Genomic DNA, 22,945 nt, shown 5'->3' with positions numbered 1-22,945 from the left:
TTCTTCGCACCAGGTGGCCATTTGGTAGAAGAGTAAAATTCACTGAGTACACAAGCAAAGTAGAAATGCTATAGCATCCCTTGATCCCACTGTCCCCTCCCCATGATTTTGGTCAAATCGTGCATCTGAAGTGTCAATGGGTAGTAACTCAATACATCGATAATACTTCCTACATGAACAATGCAATTGGTTTCTCTGATGATCGACAGTTGATTTGGGTGCATTGCATTTGTGAATGAAGAAAGTTATCTTTATCAGCAAATTCAGACACTCCTCAAAAGTATATAGACTATTAAGTATTAAAACATTGATTGTTTACCATGGAAAGCTTAAATTCTTGCTAAAACATGGAGAAATTCATTTCATGCCATCTCTTGCACTGCCTTATTCTAAAAACGCTGCCATCATGTTTCCATGAATTTCCCAAAAGTTCTTGTCTAGGGATAAGATTCCACTCAGAATGCATTCCACTCATTAAAAATCAGTTTCTAAAAAAGTTAAAAAAAAATCTGAACCTTGTTCATGATGAATCATGTGATACAGTATATAAGACCAAATTCCCCTGGAGGGAAAAAACCCATGGAATCACAAGGAATTTGTTCTTGTTTTTAGTCACTAAGTTGTGTCCAACTCTTTTGCGACCCCGTGGACTCTAGCCCACCAGGATCCTCTGCCCATGGGATTTCCCAGCCAAGAATACTGGAATGGGTTGTCATTTCATTCTCCAGGGGATCTTCTGGACCCAGGGATCAAACTTGTGTCTCCTGCTTGGCAGGCAGATTCTTTACCACTGAGCCACCAGGGATGCCTGTAACAAGGAATACTAGTTTGGAAATCAGAAAACAGTGGCCTTGATCTAAAGGCTGTCCCTAACTAGGCTTGTGACCACAGGCAGGCCCCAGCCTTTCTCTGCCTTGGTGTTCTCCACACAAAATTAAGAAAAAGCAACCGTAGATGTTATAAATTCACCCGCTTGATGGTACAACCCAATAGCTACAATTAGGCTTCAGCTACAGAGAGACTGGGCAGCAGTAGCTCAGTCAAGTCTGCAAGTTAAACTGGGATATTTATTTCCTACAGTCCAACTAGTAGTCTAATCAGTAAAGCTGTTAAACTTGCAATAATATTTCACTGATGTGTACCAGAGCGTTGCAAGTTATAAAATTTCCAATTTAATTTTACTGCATCCCTGAAGCTGTAGTAATTAGAAGACAAACTCACAGTGAAGATGTTTATAGCTTCAGGGGTGATAATTTTGAACCTGTCCCGCAGGTCACTTCTGTCCTCAAGGTTCCCCGATTTGACAGCTGCCTGTAGACTCAGGATTTTATTGTAATACAGCAGTAACTCGTCATTCATTCGATGGGAGCAGATGTAGATGACGCTCACTTTGGCATCTGAAAACAACAGGCGCAATGTTAATTACTGGTATAAAGGTAAATGACATTACGAACTCTGGCATCGGATTGATGTTGTGCAGTTTAAAATAAAGAGCATATCGAAAAGCCACATTCAAGTTAATTTAGATTGGTTTTGCACAGATCCTAGCAATTCAACTGGACTTTTTAAACTTTAGCATTTCTCTTAAAAAAAAAAAGACAACACCATTACCAAAAAGTATACACAATGATTCCTTCAGAAGGAGAACTGAGAGATACCATGGAATTGTATTTTCAAATAAATACATAGGGATTTAGCCCCCAAACTCCCATTAACCTCAATGGGACCTGCATACTGCTTTTAAAATTCATCCCATTAACTTTAGTAAATTATAAAACCAAGCTATTAACTTTAGAAAGCTGATGAAATTGCAATTTCTTATTCTGCTTGGACTTGGGATTGTTCTATCCAAATAAATGGTCTGATTATGACCATAGCAATGATTATTTCAGGAAAGCAACCTTTTCCTTTCTCCATTCCCAAAGAGGACTATATTACTTAAATAGGACATCTAGTGATTCTTGGTTTAAGGGAAACACTATCTTAATTTAACTGTTCTCCTTCTTAAGATGTGCTTCTTATTATGTGCATAGAAAGAAATCCTAATTAAATTTCCCATCCAAATGGAATAGTGAAATGAGATTACCCACTCCAGGCTGCAGAATATTTTAGTGAGTATGGACAGGAAATCAGCAGCCAATGGAGTCACTCATTCATTCGTAAAATAATTGACTGATCACTAGGGACAAAGCACTTTGCTAGACACGAAAGGAAATACAGGAATCAAAGCAACTGAGATGTTGCCTGTGAGAAGCCACATTTCACATGTACTGCTGCTGCTGCTAAGTCACTTCAGTCGTGTCCAACTTTGTGCGACCCCATAGACGGCAGCCCACCAGGCTCCCCCGTCCCTGGGATTCTCCAGGCAAGAACACTGGAGTGGGTTGCCATTTCCTTCTCCAATGCATGAAAGTGAAAAGTGAAAGTGAAGTCACTCAGTTGTGTCCGGACAGCCCTAAAACATGGTGGAGGGTGGTAGATCCACGGGACATGCAGAACAGGTGCCCAGGAAAGGTCAGGGGAGGAAGCACTGTAAAGTGTCTCCTTCATCAAGCAGGGTGGAGAGGGGAGGATGTTAAGACTTCTGTTCAGTTTGGCAGAGTATACAGAGCACAGACTGATTAAATTCTTGCTCAGCTGCATGCAGGCTGGGGTACATTATTTAATCTTTCTAGGCATTGGTTTCTTCCTTTGTAAATAGAGAATCAAATCACCCAGGGCACAGAGTTTGGGAGAGTATGAAATGAAAGAACACACACACACACACACGTACACACCTACATAACGCACCTGGTGCAGTATCCAGCACATCATAAGTGCTCAACTAACAATACAGATGCACCAATCTGCCCCTAAGTCCACCCCGACCGGGCCAGCTAACAGTGAGTCTACACCTTGCCCTCCACACTCGCACTCCTTTCCATCAGTGCCTGAAGATGCAACACGAAGAAGTAGTGTCCTCTGCTGTTCCATCTTGTTCCAAATCCTTTGATTTTGTCTCTCCAAACTCTTTAAAGGTAAGGTGTATGCTTTTAAAAGAAATCCCCCCGTGCCCTGGTACAATGTCAACTGTGCAGGAGTCACTCAATAAATATTTGTGAGTTGACCAAAGGGATCTGGGAGAATGGAGAGACTCAAGAAGTTGAAAGTCATGCACGATAGTGAGATTCACAACATGCAGGAGAAATTTGTTCTGGAAAAGAGCATTTTGTGGCTAGAAGCAGTGTCTTCTGAACTGGACCAGAGGTGGGCCCAGAGTAAGTGCTCCATAAATGTAAATACTTAAGTGGCTCCTATTTAATGTCAAAAGCACATTGCCACATGAGCCTCAAAATAAATTAACTGAGGAGATACAAGTTACAAAACTTGTATTCAACTGTTGAATGATCAAATTAGTAATCACAAATCTTGTGTTTTCAATAAATGTGTAGTATCTTATCAAACTAGTGGTTTTTAAAACCAAACTAGTGGGGGTTTTTAAGTATAAAAAGAGGACACAAAAACAAACAACAAAAATAATAAAGATTCCATAGCACAAGAAAACTAAATTTTTCTTGGGAAGAAATTTCTGGGTTACAGATAATAAGAAATCATGTTGTTAATTTTACCTTTCCTGCTCATTTTGGGCAAAGGAATGTTATATCACTAACAGTAACATCCAGTATTATCCACTTTGATTGTGGATCGACAAATATTCAAAATTAATTGGTGATTTTGGAAAGGACTTAATGAGAAGATGAAATTGTTTTGATTGCTAGTCAATAGTCAGTATCAGTCACTCTCTTGCTTAAACTCATCTAGAAGTTGAAAACATTAGCCACTGAGGTCTCCCACCTGATACCCTGACTTTACAGCCAATATCTGAACAAGTCTTAACGTATGATCAGATTACCTTTGTTTCCCCTGAATAAGCAGAAAAATCAACACCCTTTACTAGGAATTAACAGAATTTAAAAAATGAAATCATTGATTCTTCCACAAATTACCACTTGTTTTCCTAGTTTCTTTATATTTTTTACTTCATAAGCAAGTACTTTTCCTATCTTCTTATTTATCTCTAAACTTTTATTACTTCTCTTGAAGGGGTTTTGGGATTGCATTGCTATGTCATGAAGATGGTGTACAAAGAAAAGGCATTTGGTTCCAATCTCTCAGAAAGGTTCATATTAGCACATTTCCATTGCAGGTACACACAGGCTGAATTATTGAGTTATTTAAAATAGAAGCCTAATATGTTTAAGTTTTCTCTAATAAAGAGAATCCTTTGTAAAGAAATTCTTTGGTGATGGTTTGGACTATAAATATACAGAAGGGTATATAAAAAGCTAAAGAAAAAAATTAATCAAATAAATTAGAGCAAGGCCTGCCCTCTGCTGCACTTCAGTGGTTTCCACCCAGTCAGGTTTTTAGTTGAAATAGCTCAGCACCAATAAATCAATCTTAAGTCATTAAAATAATTTTTGTAAGGCTGAAAAACAATATTAGTGCCTAGATAATAGATTAAAGCAATTACCCTATTATTATTTTAGGACACTGTAAATTTCTAGTACTGATGTATTTTTGTTACCAAATGGCATTTATAAAATAATAATGATGCTGAAATATATATGAATCATGTAAAGTATGTCATTCCAGGGAGCCAGCTAAATTGGTCACTGATAATTTAAAATTCTTCCTTGTTTTGCTTAAATAAGGGCCAAAGCGATTATGTTTTAGCAATACTAAGAAGTTCTTACTTGGAAACTTATTTTTTTAAAAAAAGGCTAATTTTTGTTTAACCCTGAATTTCTGGCCAGGATCTCCCATACTGATTCAATATTACTGCTTAGGCTTTGAAACTTTTATTCATTGAACCTCATTTCAAACAGTGTCAAACAAAGCCATAACATTCTTGTATCCGTCTTTCTGGGCCCCAGGTTGGTGTCTGATTTAAAACTGACCAAACCAATACCATAACTCGACTTTTACAAAGATGTCTCTATCACTCAAGGTCTGTGTTTCTAAGAATTCCCTTCCCTAGGCACTTTCTGTTTTCTCATAACCAGATGATATATATTTAAATAGAAGCTTCTTTTAAATCTATCTTCATTCCCCTCTTATTCTTATAATGAAAACACAATGTGCAAAACCACAGTTCTGATACCTTCCACTCATTCCTCATAATAGACAATATTGACACAGATATAAAATGTTGACTTTCTTCACTGCCAGATTTGGTAAAAGAAGAAGAGTTGGGGCTATAGGAGAGAAATCCTTATTCAATCCTGCAGCAAAGAGAATTAGAATATTACCCAAGTATATTGGTTAAAATGTCACTCATTTATTCAAGCTGACTTCACTATACATATGTTCTTTAAAATGAAACATTCAATTCCCCTACAAGTAGAAGTACTTTTCAAAGAAAAGTACAAGCCTTTTCTTTGTAGAGTGAAAACAAACACATTTAATCAACATTCATTGATAAACATCCTGAAGAGCCATTTGTGTAAAAGTATTTACTATACCTAAGATGTCACACAGCCTCCCCAGCTGCGTGTTCTGCTGTGTGTTGAAATCGGCAATATTTTGTCGCACAGGCTGGGAATAACCTAAAAGGCAAACCAGATGTCAAAGTTCAGAAAGAGCAAGTTGATGTGGTAAAGTGGCACATGAGGATTTCAGTGTCACAGTCCACATTTCCAGAAAGGAATCATCTCTGAAGCATCTTACAGAAACAGTCCAGCTCCCAACAATGAGGTCCTTGCTCCTCGAGGGATTAAGCATTATTCTGGAGGATGGAGGATGTGCTAGGCAGCATATTCTGCAACAGAGAGGCTCATATTTTTCAATACCAACAAAGCTGCTGGGAATCAGGATCACAGAAACATGGGGAAATTTTGGCAATTTAACACGAATGTTCAAAAGAGCACGTAAAAACATTATGCCCAGATTTTAAAAATATTTTACCTTTTTAACCCATGCATCTGATGTGACATTTTGAAGTATGTCCTGGAATCATTCTCAACTGATACTCAGATTTCAGACAAAACCCTTGCTGTTGCAACTATGTATTTAAATAACTCTAAATACTAAAGAAATATGCTTCTGCTCACACAGTCAAAAGAACTTTAACTTTAAAGGGCAATAGAGGTTAATGCAGGTACTTTGTCAGTACCAATGAAAGCCCCACCATTTCTTTGGTGTCCACTGGAACGGCAGAAGGCGTGTGAATTATTGTCCCAAAATCTTCTATAGCAGGAAAAATTCCTGCTACTTCAGGGGTTAAAATTAAAAAGTGGATCAAAACACGAACTTAAAAGGCATGCACACTCACAAATATGCATATTTGTTTATACAAAATTCAGCAACTGTAGGTGTAACTTTTAAAAAAATAATAAAATTGCTTTTCACATTTTGAAGAGATGCTTCAATGCCTCCTTGTGGTTAGTGAGCCCAAACACATGTTTCAAGTTAAACTGCTGTAGATAAAGTGAGTTTAAATACTACATCTTCGAGACGTGACAGATTTCCTTTTCAGCATAAGGAAAACTATAGCAATTCAGGCAACAGGGCTTCAGATCAAATGAACTCTGATAATTGGCTCTTTGCTTTGATGTTAGTGTTTAAACACTAGACAACGTCTGGAAATTAAATGAGTTTACAATTCATCTAAAAGTCTCCCTTTAGCTTTACGCAGATGAGCTTAAGAACTAAAAAGGCAGAAGGACAAGAGGGCTGTTTGAATTATTTTTGAAAAATTATTAATTTCTAAAATAATTTGGGGAACTCTTCCACACATGAAAGTTAACATAGACAGCTACAAACAATGCCACCTTGACGTGCAGTTGCAATAATGTCACTCTTGGGATTTTGCATATGTATAATTCTGTCTATACTCAGATAAATGTTTAGGAAGACGTATTGTGAATATCATCTATCAAGACTATAAGAAGGCAGGAAAATGCCTAGAGAATAAAGTATGATTAAGAAAAGTGCCTGAGAGCATTCTACGAACGCATTTGCTTTCCAAAGTAAAGATAAAAGGCAGTGTGAGATGGCTCATTAAAATGATGTCCAATTTAAAATATAAAGGATGTCTGATCACGTTCTTGCCACATATGCAGCATGTGAGTAAGTCCGTGCTTCAATCAATTACTTGAGGTCAGTTTTCCAACAGATTACTCAGTACCTTTGTGACCCTGATCAAGGAGCATATAGAGTGTCAGGCAGGATCAAGCTAAAATGTTTGCTCAGGTAGCCCTACAAATACACCCATATTACAGAGCTGTCTCTTAACAGTCTCAGGGCATTGCTACAGAGGATCATATGGAGCACCTGATAGGAAAACATTCTGTAAACTGTAAGTTACTGTGGAAACAGAAGGCATTTTAAAATTGCAAGGTGTGAGGACTTCCGAAGCTTGTAACAGCAAAAGCAAATTCTGCCGCAAGCAACAGATCATTCCACACGGGCAAGATACAAGGCAAGGCACATTGCCATCAGCAAAGCAGAAGTTAGGAGGCGATTTTTTAAAAAGTCAGATTTATTCTTACGTTTTGTACATCCGCAAAGTACACATGTTGACACGGGCTGAAAAGACCTCATGGATGTGGGCAGCATATATTAAATACAACAGTGACTTAACCAGGAAACTGTCAGAACCGATGTTGTGGACCTGAGGAGTTCAGCAGACATGGCCAGTGGCAATGAAACATCACACTCTGGAATACAATCTGCGAAGTCATGGATATGCAACTAGAAACACCAGAGGAGTTTTGAGAACCCTTCTACTTCGACCCTCTTCATTACAGATAAGGAAACTTGGGTAAGGCCCTTGTCTCTTTCCCAAGGTAACATAAACTTACAAATTATTATATAGTTCAGATACCACATCTTTAACTCTTGTGACAAATGTGCGTGTGTCAAGCGAGAGAGAAGACAAGACCCCCAGTGTGAGGAGAGAACGCCAGAGGGGCAACGAGCTCTTGCCAGCTTTCTCACTTCTGTTTTCAGTTGCTCTGTCAGGCAGAATAATGGCCTCCAAAGCTGTGCCCGTGCTAATCCCCAGAACCTGGGAATATGCTCGGTTACATGGCAAAGGGGAAATAAAGCTGCAAATGGAATAAAGATTTCGAATCAGCTGACCTTAAAATACGGAGATTTTCTCAGATTATTTGGCTGGACCCAATGCCATCACAAGGACCTTAAAACTGGAACAGGTGACTACAGAAGAAAGGCATGGAGAAGCCACACTGCTGGCTTTAAAGATGGAGGAAGCGGGCCATGGGCCTTCCTTGCTCATTCCATGGTGGGTGGCCTCCAGAAGCTGGAAAGGGTCAGAAAACAAATCCTTCCCTACAGCCTCCGAGCAAATGCAGCCCTGCCCACACCTTGATTTTAGCTCCTTTCACACTTCTCAACTACAGAATTATTACTATGAAGCAACAAATTATTACTATGAAGCAAGGCATGATGGCAATGTGCCTTGCATTGTATCTTGCCCATGCGGAATGATCTGTTGCTTGTTGCTTGTTTTAGCCAGTAAGCTGTGGAAACAATAACTGTAAAAATTCTTAAAAATACGGGAATACCAGATGACATTACCTGCCTCTTGAGAAATCTGTATGCAGGTCAAGAAGCAACAGTTAGGACCAGTTATGGAAAAACAGACTGGTTCCAGATTGGGAAAGGAGTACGTCAAGGCTGTATATTGTCACCCTGCTTATTTAACTTATATGCAGAGTACATCATGAGAAATACTGGGCTGGATGAAGCACAAGCTGGAGTCAAGATTGCTGGGAGAAATATCAATAACCTCAGCTGTGCAGATGACACCACCCTTATGGCAGAAAGCAAAGAGGAACTAAACAGCCTCTTGATGAAGCTGAAAGAGCAAAGTGAAAAAACTGGCTTAAAACTCAACATTCTAAAAACTAAGATCATGGGATATGGTCCCATCAGTTCAGTTCACTTCAGTTGCTCAGTTGGGTCTGACTCTTTGCGACCCCATGGACTGCAGCATGCCAGGCCTCCCTGTCAATCACCGACTCCTGGAGTTCACTCAAATTCATGTCCTTTGAGTCGGTGATGCCATCCAACCATCTCATCCTCTGTTGTCCCCTTCTCCTCCTGCCTTCAATCTTTCCCAGCATCAGGGTCTTTTAAAATGATCAGCTCTTTGCATCATGTGGCCAAAGTATTGGAGTTTCAGCTTCAACATCAGTCCTTCCAGTGAACATTCAGGGTTGATTTCCTTTATGATGAACTGGTTGGATCTCCATGCAGTGCAAAGGACTCTCAAGAGTCTTCTCCAACACCACAGTTCAAAAGCATCAATTCTTCGGTGCTCAGCTTTCTTTATAATCCAGTACTCACATCCATGCATGACTACTGGAAAAATCATAGCCTTGACTAGATGGACCTTTGTTGACAAGTAATATCTCTGCTTTTTAATATGCTGTCTAGTTTAGTCATAACTTTTCTTCCAAGGAGTAAGTGTCTTTTAATTTCAAGGCTGCAGTTACCATCTGTAGTGATTTCGGAGCCCCCCAAAATAAAGTCTGCCACTGTTTCCCCATCTATTTCCCATGAAGTGATGGGGCCAGATGCCATGATCTTAGTTTTCTGAATGTTGAGCTTTAAGCCAACTTTTTCATTCTCCTCTTTCAATTTCATCAAGAGGCTTTTTAGTTCCTCTTCACTTTCTGCCATAAGGGTGGTGTCATCTGCATATCTGAGGTTATTGATATTTCTCCCGGCAACCTTGATTCCAGCTTGTGCTTCTTCCAGCCCAGTGTTTCTCATGATGTACTCTGCATATAAGTTAAATAAGCAGGGAGACAACATACAGCCTTGATGGACTCCTTTTCCTATTTGGAACCAGTCTGTTGTTCCATGTCCAGTTCTAACTCTTGCTTCCTGACCTGCATACAGATTTCTCAAGAGGCAGGTCAGGTGGTCTGGTATTCCCATCTCTTTCAGAATTTTCCATAGTTTATTGTGATCCACACAGTCAAAGGCTTTGGCATAGTCAATAAAGCAGAAATAGATGTTCTTCTGGAACTCTCTTGATGATCCAGTGGATGTTGGCAATTTGATCTCTGGTTCCTCTGTCTTTTCTAAAACCAGCTTGAACATCTTGAAGTTCACAGTTCATATATTGCTGAAGCCTGGCTTGGAGAATTTTGAGCATTACTTCACTAGTGTGTGAGATGAGTGTAATTGTGCAGTAGGTTGGACATTCTTTGGCATTGCCTTTCTTTGAGATTGGAATGAAAACTGACCTTTTCCAGTCATGTGGCCACTGCTGAGTTTTCCAAATTTGCTGGCATATTGAGTGCAGCACTTTCATAGCATCATCTTTAAGGATTTGAAATAGCTCAACTGAAAATCCATCACCTCCACCAGCTTTGTTCGTGTGATGCTTCCCAAGGCCCACTTGACTTCACATTCCAGGATGTCTGCTCTAGGTGAGTGATCACACCATCATGATTCTCTGGGTCATGAAGATCTTTTTTGCACACTTCTTCTGTGTATTCTTGCCACCTCTTCTTAATATCTTCTGCTTCTGTTAGGTCCATACCATTTCTGTCCTTTATTGAGCCCATCTTTGCATGAAATGTTCCCTTGGTATCTCTAATTTTCTTGAAGAGATCTCTAGTCTTTCCCATTCTATTGTTTTCCTCTGTTTCTTTGCACTGATCACTGAGGAAAGCTTTCTTATCTCTCCTTGCTATTCTTTGGAATTCTGTATTCACATGGGTATATCTTTCCTTGTCTCCTTTGCTTTTCGCTTCTCTTCTTTTCACAGCTACTTGTAAGGCCTCCTCAGATAGCCATTTTTCTTTTTTGCATTTCTTTTCCTTTTTTTTTTTTTTGCATTTCTTTTTCTGGTCCCATCACTTCATGGCAGATAGATGGAGAAAAGTAGAGAGAGTGACAGATTTTATTTTCTTGGGCTCCAAAATCACTGCAGATGGTGACTGCAGTCATGAAATGAAAAGACAGTTGCTCCTTGTAAGAAAAGCTATGACAAACCTATACAGTGTATTAAAAAGCAGAGACATCACTTTGCTGACAATGGTCCACAGAGTCAAAGCTATGGCTTTCCAATAGTCATGCACAGTTGTCAGATTTGGACCATAAAGAGGGGTGAGCACCAAACACATGATGTTTTTGAACTGTGGTGCTGGAGAAGAGTCTTGAGAGTCCCTTGGACTGCAAGCAGATCAAACCAGTCAAACCTAAAGGAAAGGAGTCCTGAATATTCATTGGAAGGACTGATGCTGAAGCTGAAGCTCCAATACTTTGGCCACCTGATGTGAAGAGCTGACTCGTTGGAAAAGACCCTGATGCTGGGAAAGACTGAGGGTAGGAGGAGAAGCAGGTGACAGAGGATGAGATGGTTGATGGCATCATCAACTCAGTGGACAAGAGTTTGAGCAAAGGCTGGGAGAATAGTGAAGGGCAGGGAAGCCTGGCAGGCTGCAGTCCATGGGGTCGCAGAGAGTCAGACACAACTGAGTGACTAAACAACAGCCACTAAGCTGTGGTGACTGGTCAGAGGGCAAGAGAAAACTATTACGACTGTCTACTTTCCCTTACTCCCAGTAAGAACCACCCTCCAGACAGCGTACTCCTTTCACCTCTAAATGGAAGATGGGGGATGGGTGATTGAGATCCCTAATTAGAGCTCAGAATAAGCATTCAGTAAGTATCATTGTTGTTACTATTATTTTTCCTAACCTCAGCTGAGCCAGACTTAAATTCTCGAATGGAGCTCTACTTAAATGTAGGGAAATCATTATTATAACATGCACAAATTACTTGGGCTATCAAAATACTGCTCTTCTAGCTTATGGAGCTGCTCGACCCTAATTGCTGTCAGATGGACCTGACTTCCCTTTTCTAAGAAGGTTCTCAGTCTTCCCTTACTGTCATTCTCTCACACGCTCTCTTCATCCCTTTTCTCATTTTGTCATTACACGTTCGTTTGCTAGCTTGTTTACTTGTTTGTGGTACATCACTCCTTCCCCCTGCATCACCCTGGCTCCGTTAGCCAGACTGTAAGCTCCATCAGAACAAGAATGCTGTGATACTCCCGATCAAATGAGTCAAGGAAATGTGCCTGAAGAGCCTACTCAAAGAGTCTGTTTTAAATTCTTAGCCCTTTCTCTGTTGTGTTTTCATCACTCCCTCCTCTCCTATCAACACTCATGAAGTTGGGTTCTCTGATCTGGAGAATTTCTAGGGAACTCAAGGAATGGTAAGTGGGATTTGTAGCTTTCTCTAGGTCCTTATCAGCATAGAATAAAACACCACTGGCATAAAGGGACGCACTCTCTTCCTTACCACCATAGGGAAGAATACAGATTCTTTCCTTATGCCATACTCATCACCTGCAAAGTATTCATAGTTTGATAAAGTATTCCATCTTTCCTCAAAATATTATTATCTCTGCTTCATATTGAAAAATGGTACCTGAGTGTTGTCTCTCTGAAGTTTTCCAACTACCATACTTTTGATCTTCTATGAAACCAAGGATGCCCATTAACGGTTACTGGCTATCATTTCTCCATCTTAATTTCTGCCCTCATCTTCTTTCCCATCCCTGTCTTCACCCAACACAAACTCCTATCAGATGAATCTAATTGCCTGTTTGCAGCCCAGTAAACTGGTCCTGCTAGGATTGACTTTTCCTTCACAGCAACTGCAGAGACCCAAGAACATGAGCAAGGCCATGCTAAGTGGCGGTGACTCCTCGGGACTGTGGGTGCCTTTGTGACAGGCCCCTACTGTTGCAGTGAAATCAAGTATTCTTGAACCCTACTTATTACTCTGTGGTTGACTCCTACTTTATTTTGTCTCCAAGTCCTATACCATACAATTGTACCTAACGCAGAGAGGGGGTTAATAACAAATTTCCAGTTACTACATAGTTGTCATTCATCCCATCATTCTGACCTGAGGTGGGAGTCACCCATGTCTCAGTTTGATGAACTGGAGCAGTGGTTCTCAACCTTTTTCCCATTTGGAAACCCATGACAGGCAGTGTTCAAATGCATCACACACTCCAAAGGGCATTCGCAGGGTTACAAAAGCAGTAGCTTTAACTCTATCCGTTTCTCTTCCACTCAAGAAAGCATATAAGATGCAAGCTGAGCGAGGGTGGCATTATTATAGAAATCATCTTGAATTGTTTCAATTAATAAAAAGTTAAACATTAGCGAAACTTTGGACTCTAATAATAAAAATTTAGGGAACATGGAACATAGTTTACAAATGATTGCACATCAGCATCCTGCAGTCATCTAGAGAAATGTGGTCTAGACATTATGGTTATACCCTGACTCTACTTACTTGTGCAAGTGTGAAAGCACGGGATACTGAGGTAGGAGATAAGATTCATCAAGAAGGAGGCCTGTCTGGGTTATGCGTATGGTCCATCTAGTGCCAATTTGATGAAAATAAAGCTGAGGGTTGGGATTACCCTGGGGGTCCAGTGGTTAAGAATCTGCCTGCCACTGCAGGGGATGTTGGATTCCTGGTCAGGGAACTAAGATCCTATATGCTGCAAGGCAACTCAGCCACGTGCTGCAACTTGAGAAGTCTCAGCTCTGCAACTAGAGAAAGCCCATACACCACAACACAGACCCAGTGCAGCCAAAATAAAAACAAAGCAAAAACAAACAAACAAAAAACAGATTAAAAAACTGTTCTGGGGGGCTTCGGAGGGAAATCAGAGAAATTTTTGATGAGGTACACACAAGAAACATAGGAGGTACTCAAATCTTTGTTGAGTTTTGAAAACATTCTCAAACCAGACTGGCCAAATGGATTCTGTATGGTGCTGAAAGCCTTTCCCTCAGGAGTGAAAACTTTTTCTTATTCAAACTTTTTGTCAGTGACTGGCATAGCACTGTATGCAACTAAAGTCAGTGATTCTCAAAGCGTGGTCTGGGGGACAGGAGGCCTGGAAGGTTAAGACTCTAACGCTTATGTATGGAATTTAGAAAGATGGTAATGATTGTATAGAACACTCTTTTGGACTCTGTGGGAGAGGGAGAGGGTGGGATGATTTGGGAGAATGGCACTGAAACATGTATAATATCATATATGAAACGAATCGCCAGTCCAGGTTCGATGCAGGATATAGGATGCTTGGGGCTGGTGCACTGGGATGACCCAGAGGGATGGTACGGGGAGGGAGGAAGGAGGGGGGTTCAGGATGGGGAAAACGTGTACACCCGTGGTGGATTCATGTTGATATATGGCAAAACCAATACAATATTGTAAAGTAATTAACCTCCAATTAAATAAATTTATATTAAAAAAATAAAATAAAACTCTTTTCAAAATAATACTAAGATAACATTTCCCCTTTTCAATATTATCCTGCCACAAAATATAAGTTCATTGATTTCAGATTCCACATTGAAAGTAAATCTTAAAAATAATCACTGTTGAGTTTTGATATAAAATCAAAGTAGAGTTTACATAGTTATCTGAAAAGGCTATAAAATATAAAAGGTATTCCTCCCTTTTCCAAATACTTATCTGTGTGAGGCCAGGTTTTCTTCATATGCTTAAACCAAAACAGTATTGGATGCCGAAATAGACAGGAGAATCCTACTACCTTCTATTAAGAGATTTGCAAACTTGTCAACTAATGCCATTCTTCTCACTAATTTTTTTTTTGGAAAAGAAAGGGTCTTTTTAAAATAAAAATATGTTTTCCTAGGTTAACACTGGTAATGCGCTTACTATTGCTATTTTAATATAAACTATTTTTAAAGTATCTCAGTTTTCGTTCCTAATGTGGTAGATATAAACAGATATAACCCACATAAACTAACACTCTTTAGGGTCTTCAATAGTCTTTACAAGTGTGAATTTGAGGACCACTGAGCAGAAATTTTATTATTTTTTATGATAAGGAGATGAAAAATATATTTTATCTTAGTATAAGTAAGACTTTCTTTGAACCATATCCTAATATCAATCATTTCATCAAAAGCCAGGAGCTGATGTCACTTGACACCCATTTGAATGCTGTTTCTGTATTTTAGGGTACAACATCTGATAGATAGCTCAAGTCCAAATGGGTCATTTAATATTACAAGGTCATGGGACCAACCCTGATCTAACCAGTGAATGCATGTTGATGTGGATTACTTAGATGAATACAACATGGATGAATAGAAATGTGTTTTCATTTTAATTGGGGCTATAAAGAAATCTGAAAGTTTTAAGCATATTTTATTCCTGATCCCCAAAGATCTGGATTTTCTGGGAACTGCTGTCTGGAAGATCTTGGCAGTACCTGTGTTTCAAAAATCTAGTGTGGCAGAATCATAACTAAACTGAGGATTCCATCCCTCTTGCCAAAATACACTTTGAAGGCTGCAAAGATTTGACTGAAAGTCCTGATTTCCCAGCCCTGAGGTGGAAGCAGAAGAAATGTATCGTGTCTTTGAGTCGTCAGCTTGAAGTGGGAAAGTAGAAAAGGGTCAATGTGCTCAGAGGCACAGTAAAAATGTGATTTGAGATATACTCCTCTGGGCTCTGGTCCCAAACCTGATCACAAATGAAAGTGAGCACAGTTCTTACCTTCTGGTGAAACGGGAGTGGGGTTAGGAAGGAGTTGTCTCATGAGCATTTGGGATCTAGCAGTTGTGCATAAAAGTTAGTTTCTCTATCTTTCAGGCTTTTGTGATAATACAGAGCAACAGAAGAACATTTTCATAAGCCTTGCAGTAACAGGATCCATAATTTTATGGACTGGAGTATCTTGGAGACCAGGGATTCTGTTAGCCTCAAGGATAATTTGCTGAAATAATGCACAGATGGAAAAAAAAATGAGGCTGAACTATATACATTCCTTTTTGCCATTAAATAGGCAATGAAATAAAAGATCACGTGGAGAAAAGGGGAAATCCCACCTCAATACATTATTCCCTATTTGTATTTTAAAGGAGGAAGAGAAGTGACAGAGGATGGTCATCACTGGGAGTTTAATTGGTTGCAGCAGCCTCATTTACCTGTTCACGGTATCAGAACCCCATACTTGGCACACCTCATTTAATGTTAACAATTTTAAAATGCCAGTGAGCTTAAGAGTAGCAGCAAGTGATGCACTGTAATAAAGAAGCACGGGGGTTAAATTAAAAGTGGAGGAAGTAACCTGGCCAAAGAAACTGGAAGCAGAATTCGTTTGTAGGTTTTATTTAGACCTCTGATTTTTCTAGAGGAATTAGGATTCTTTATTGCAGTTCTTACTTAGCCTGACTGATAGATTTTACTTAAAATAGACCCTAGTATTCTATTCCTGCTATGAACCATAGTAGATTATTTTGTTATATTTCATTAATAAAAATGATAAAAATGTGCAATATCCAATTAAGAGACGAGACTATATAATCTGGAAAGGATTACTTTCTTTTCATCATCTTATAAAATTACAAAGCCAGTCTGTTTCTTTGGACAATTAATCAACAACATCCTACCTCTCCTGTTGGTTAAAAATTGCTAAAACTTTCTGTTACATCTGGGAGTACTTCCCAAAATATATAACAGCAAGTCATGTCTTTCAAAGAGGTGATGGCTCTGCAGTGTATAATTGTGTTCATGCTCATCAAGCCATAGATTTTTAAATACATGGTAAATATTTTGTGGTCAAAACTACTGAGAGGCCATCCTTTGTGCAACTGGGGTCTGGAGAGTGCAATTACTCCTGTGCGTGCAACACTGCATCCACAGATAACCAAATGCCTACAACTGTAATATATTATGCAGTTATCAGCTACTAAGCTTTCATTTTGGGGTTTTAAATAAGGTAGTGCAAGCCCAATTGGTTGGCACATGGTATAATTATTTCTGGGGCTAATTCCACACCAGATCTGATTAGAAGTCTCCTACGGAAATAGTAACAGAGGACAAGGCTGCAACTTGTATTAAATATGTACCTGACTCCTACACACCTACCAACTGGTTTTGAATAGTGAATCCCTCTCAATTATGGGAATTAAATGACTATATTGAATAGATTGAGGGGGGATGTATTTAGAGAAAAAATTGCTTCACTCTCATATACTTCTATTATCACAAATTATGTAGATAAGTCTCCAGTCTCCAGGCGACAAAGTAGGCATGTTGTGGCCAGCTGAAATCTTCAAGTACTCCCAGGGGAAGTGTATATAATAAAAAGGTATGTTTTTGGTATCATTGGTAGCTCAGATAGTAAAGAATCTGCCTGCAATGCAGGAGAGCCAGGTTCGATTCCTGGGTCAGGAAGATCCCCTGGATAAGGGAATGGCAACCCACTCCAGTATTCTGGCCTGGAGAACACGAACAAAGGGGCCTGGAAGGCTACCATCCATGGGGTCACAGAGTCAGACACTACTGAGCAACTAATAAGGAAGGAAAGGAATCATTAAAAAAAAAAAAAGGAGGTATGGTTTGAGAACTATGCCTGTGGTATAGGTACCAGATGACAGTTTAAGTTATTTAAATCCAATTTAATGTTCACAGTCATTTCATAACCTAAAGCATAAATTTTAGAAACAAACACAATATGATCAAAGCCCAGGTATTATTCTCTTGTGAAAATTTGAAATTGGGCTTTTTAAATACTCAGTTAAGAAAAATACCTGAGCTTATTCTTATCTCTTAGAAAATACATGATTAGCAACATTTTTTGCTCACCTAAAATGCGTTATTATGTTGTTAACAAGCAAAAATTACTGCAATAAAGAAAATGTTCAAATTTAGTATGTATTTAAACTGAGCATGAGTAATCTAGAAGAAAGCTAATTTTACTATCAGATTTAAAATAATGTCTTCTAGTTATAGTTTCTGTCCAGGTTATTTTTGTTGTTGTGTAGTCCCTAAGTTGTGTCAGACTCTTTTGCCACCCATGGACTATAACCCACCAGGTCCCTCTGTCCATGGGATTTCCCAGGCAAGAATACTGGCGTGGGTTGCCATTTCCTTCTCCAGGGGATCTTCTTGACTACTACTTAATTTATATTCAGCAATCTCTTTTTGGAATTTTAAGACAGCTTCATTTAAAATTATATTTTATTAATCAATTTATATTACTATCTGTTACTTTCATAAGTTGACCTCTTTGGAGGCTTGTTTTCTATTAGGCTTTTCTGCAGGGCTGACTGCTTGGGGCTGCAGAGTCAGAAGGTAGGGTATAGGAGGGAAGAAATTTGTGAAATTGGGTTTATAATAACTTTGTGCTTGTCAACACTAAAAGCATGGGGGTCTTATTTCTATTTATAGTTCTGAATAAAATAGAGCCTGCAAGACAAACTTTCCCACATGATATCAGGTCAGGTCCACAATTAGTTGCAGAAGCAAAAGGCTTTTGTACCTTATTCTAAGGACTCGAGCCAGTTAATTGGGTCTGCAATTAGCCTCTCTGGTTGTAATCAATTACAAGTGCAATTTCTGTGTGTGAACTAATTTTGTGTGCAAAAGTAGTCCCACCAAAACAAAAGCCTAAGTTAGAATGAAATTCAACTCTGTCTTACCTCACTTACATCCCAGGAAGGAACCAATTTTTTCTGTGAGTCTTGAAGAAAGACATAACCTAAAAGTATCTATGCAACTGAAGTATTTTCTTAACTTTTCTACAAGTACTTAGATGTAAATACTTTAAAATCTAGGAAAGTATACATTACTTTGTTATTACTAATATTTAATTAATTTAACATATCATCTTAATTATATTTACATAATTATTAAAAATTTTTTGCTTCTCATGTGTTAGTTTCTATACTATGCATAAGTATCCAAACTCATATACACAAATAAATTACAATCCAGAATTCCATTACAATAGATCACTTAATGCGTTGCTCTACTTAAAAGGCCTTAATATGTAACATGAAGATTCAATGAGTTTTACTGTCTGTCAAAACTCTATCAAGTCAGCTTGGGAAATTTGGCCTCGACCAAGGAAATTTAACACACTTGACAGATAAAAAGCAAAACAAAACAAAACAAAGATGCAAATGAATCCCAAACATTTTGACAACAGTTGATGTTTTAAAGGAACTTCCAACATACATTTCTGAAATTCCCAATATCATTTTGGCATACCTATTTTACTACTGTGTTGCAGACAACAGCTTTTAAGTTCCCCAATTCATAAATGTAATTAAATAATTACATTAGTGCTAATTAACATGAAACTGCAGATTATTTAAGCGCAAAAAACACTATTCAACTTCTTAATTATTCTTGTTCACACAGCATTTCCTTTTGCTCAGGCGCCCTAGGTGCAAATAAAGCATCCCATCTGCTCGTAATTAGAACTAAATAATTTCAGAGAATGTAGCTTATCATTTTGACTGCACATTTGATTAAAAACAGTGTACAAGCAATATCCTGGCTTATTGGCGTAACAACAACAACACACACAAGCCTGTGTTCTTCCATCATTAAAGAAGATCGAAAACATTATCTGTTATTTCAGGGGGAAAAATACAACTTTTTAGTTCATTTCATACAGATGAAAGCGAATTACAGCAAATCACCTCTCCACTGAATAGCAGCCCCCACATAATGACTTTATTTGCTTAATCCCCAAATTAAACGCCGTCTCGAGCGAGGGCCCTGTGTTATTACTCTCATCATGTCGAGAACATTTTCCTGCCGAGACCAATTTGAATAAAACAAGGGGCCTTCCTTGAACTCAATCAAGGAGCCATAATGTGGTGGGTAATAGAGGTTGCTGATAGATTTGCAGGCAAAAGTGTTATACCTAATGATGGGATATGGATAATAGTCCTCCTGGAGGTCCTGATGCGATTCCAGTTGGCTGCCAGATGCTAAAAATCAAGAAGAGCATTGATCAGTGACAGGAAGCTGTAGTGGATTCATCTAGTCAAACTTCAGCTGTTTTTCCACTGTACAGTTAAGCCAGGCATAAATTATATTAATTGATTTAATTACATACTTAAAACATCTTCCCCAATTAATTTAATTAGGTGGCTACATGATGCTACTGGCAGGGGAAGATTAGAGGCAGCTCACTTAATTAACAGAATATGAATGAAAAAAAGAGAAAGCAAACATAAATGAAATTGTGAGCACTAATTAAAAGGCTGTCTGCAAACTTAAATACTTTCTGACAAAGTGGTGACAGCAATGTAGACAAGAGAGGATTTTTTTTTCCCTAGCAAATTAAAGTGCCCAGGAGGTATATATAGGGAGAAAAGGTAATGCAGTTAAAACATTGATTTTCTGACAGAACTACCATAGTCAAAGTGAAGGGACTTTTTTCCTACAGAAAAATTGCAACAGATTTTGCAGGCACAAAAGCCTGATTCCTTATTAGGGCTAAAATATGATGTAGAGACAAAGGTAGGGTTTGTGCATTGCACATTAAAGGGAGTGGAGGGGGTAGGGAGTTGGAGAGAGAGAAGGAAGATAAAGAGACAACTTACTGCAATCGTTCAAGCGAGAAATGTTTAGAAAAAGAGGTCTGCCTTAACAGCTGGCAGCCTTGTGTACCTTGGCTCGGATGCGGAAATTCTCCAGGTGTCTTTCACGTGATTCCTTCAGAAGCTTCCTGAGCCGGGTCTTATGGCAATGTAAGAGCCACGCGATGGCAATGACACCTGACGCCCACTTCTGCCGGCGATAAGACAGGAAATGTCTCCTTGCTTTGTAGCACTTCCATGTGGCTTGGATCTTCACGGCAGCCTCTGTCCTTCCATCCTGGCCCTTGTACCTCTGTCCTGGAAGATTTAACATCATTTGGATGTCAACTGGGTTCTCGAACACTGAGAGAAGGTCGTATCTGGTAAGTTTATTCTTCAGCTCAAACTCTGGAAGGAGCGTTACTAAACTGTTAGCTTTTATTTTGACTTCTGGTATCGCATAGTCCTTGAGAAACTTCTCGATGTGTTCCAAGAGAGAAAAAATACTTCCCCAAGACAAACTGAAATGCTCCTTGAACGCTAAGAAGTCCGGGGCTGTCTTGTCTACAACACCATTGTAAATAAAAAAGTCATAATCCCACAGTGATTTCTGGGTCTTAGAAGGTGCTGTCACTTTCATGGCCTGGGAAAGGAAAGTGTCGGCAGAGATGAAATAACTGAATGGTCAACACATACACTATCACATTAACATTTATTACCTGAGAATGGGAGGATATGAATCACAGTTCTGATTTAATACATACATCATACATGTCATAATAGGAAAGTCTTGCTGTCATATAATCATCAGACTCATTGCCAGAAGAATATCTTAGAGGTTGCTCAAAGCTATAACCATTCTTACAAAAGTGTTGTAAAACTGATCACATAAAAATCGTGCATTTAGTTCGCTTTGATATGGTGAGCTGACCCCATAATCTCTGTGATTTACTTTTCACACATGCATGAATGGAAGCATGTCACTGTTTTCTTGTTCATAAATTATCCACCAATCCTGAAAAATGGAATGAAGCCTTTCTTTGCAGTTTCTACGACTCCTTCAGATAAGCCCCTCAAAGCTGCCCTGTCTGTTCTGAACTTTTCTAACAGATCAGCACTTTCCAGCATTTTGGAGTTCTTCCGTCACCTTCTCTGAATATCCAAGAATTAGTTTTATAAAAAGCATTATGTTGTATGTTATCACCCTTGCCACTTTCAAGGTTTATCTTCACATGTTCTTTTATTCTTAAATCTGGACACTTCTTAGGGACATATCTGGAGCTATCCCCAGGCAGACAGAATCTGAAATTTCACAATTAAAACCAAAAAAATTTGCTTTTCATTTTGTTCCTATCAGTACTGATTGAGTTTTAAGTCATGAAAATATATTATTTTTATTTTTAAATGTCAAGAGGCATTCTCTAAGAATGAGATTATTGGGCAGTTTTTTTTATTCTTTACACTTTTCTGCATGAAAAAAACTGAACAAATGCTATTTTAAAAATAAAATAAGAGATTTGGATGACAACAAGCAATATGTGTCATACATACATTGCTTTAAAAAACAGAAAAAAGGAAAAGGAAATTTTGTGTCACTGTCCTCTATGAAACTACTTGCATTTCATTATTTAAACCCATGGTACTAGAAAAACAGACATTCTGCCCCATGGTCTAAATGAGTCCTATGGCCTGAAGTGTGAGGGGTGTAGGTGTTTCAGGTCCTGCCTTCTCGTTAGTCAACTAGGTATCAGCTTAACTGTGCTGACTGCTTCTCGCTAAGGGATTTAAGGAACAGATTGTCTTCAATATGTCAACATTTTCAGGTGCATAAACTCCATCTCTACCAGATTATAGATTAAGAATTTTCACAAAACACAAAGGAAAAAAAGACCCAGTTAATTTATCAATGACTATTGTTCCACAACACTGTGCTGAGAATTACTACGTTAAATTGTGCATGCTTTGTCTTTACTAAACAAATGTTAACTGATATTAACTAACAAATTCAAAGCAGAAAGGTAAGAGAAAAGCAAGCTCAAAGATATATTTACAATAAAACCACAGTAAGGAAACACCAGGGGAAAAAAAATCACCTTTCAATTCTTTTTCTTTTCTTAGGTTCCAGGCAGTAATTAATTAGGCTGCCATCTCAAGTAAAAATGCTGAAAAGCAAGTGTTAAGTTTGAAAGGGGGTAATTTCCTTGAATTTTGAAGCAGACTTGTATAGCAACAAACTTTTGCATACTTTCTGAGTCATTATAGGCATAAGAACAATGGAGAAAGAATTTTACCAAGACTCTAGCCCTTTCTGAGCTAATCAAGACTCTTAAAGAGATTGCAAACTATTTGGTAGATGGAAACAAATTCCTTTTTCTTGGACGGGCAAGAGGGAGTTAGAGAAGCAATGCCTCCTTCGGCAGACATCAACCCTGGCAGGAAGAGCTTAGCTCCTGGTAGAAGACAAGGGGCACGTGTTCCAAAAGCAGTATCACTTGGCTACATTTCTGCCTTCCTTCAAGAAATAAGATGGT

The 22,945-nt window shown here is 38.7% G+C and overlaps 1 protein-coding gene across 1 annotated transcript in view; it reads right to left on the bottom strand.

Annotated features, from left to right (window-relative positions):
* IQCH (IQ motif containing H) overlaps positions 1-22,945 on the bottom strand; it is a 227,253-nt gene that overhangs the window by 96,785 nt on the left and 107,523 nt on the right. Inside the window, exons 9-12 of the mRNA XM_052646857.1 lie at positions 20,506-21,057; positions 19,754-19,820; positions 5,505-5,588; positions 1,222-1,397 (exon numbers count right to left, since the gene is read on the bottom strand). Coding sequence (XP_052502817.1) covers positions 1,222-1,397; positions 5,505-5,588; positions 19,754-19,820; positions 20,506-21,057 — 879 coding nt within the window. The remainder of the gene's footprint in view (positions 1-1,221; positions 1,398-5,504; positions 5,589-19,753; positions 19,821-20,505; positions 21,058-22,945) is intronic.

Source organism: Budorcas taxicolor, chromosome 10 (genome assembly GCF_023091745.1).
Source record: "Budorcas taxicolor isolate Tak-1 chromosome 10, Takin1.1, whole genome shotgun sequence".
Taxonomy (NCBI): Eukaryota; Metazoa; Chordata; class Mammalia; order Artiodactyla; family Bovidae; genus Budorcas; species Budorcas taxicolor.
Note: the sequence above shows the minus strand (reverse complement) of the source record. Positions and strands in the feature narration are given on the sequence as shown.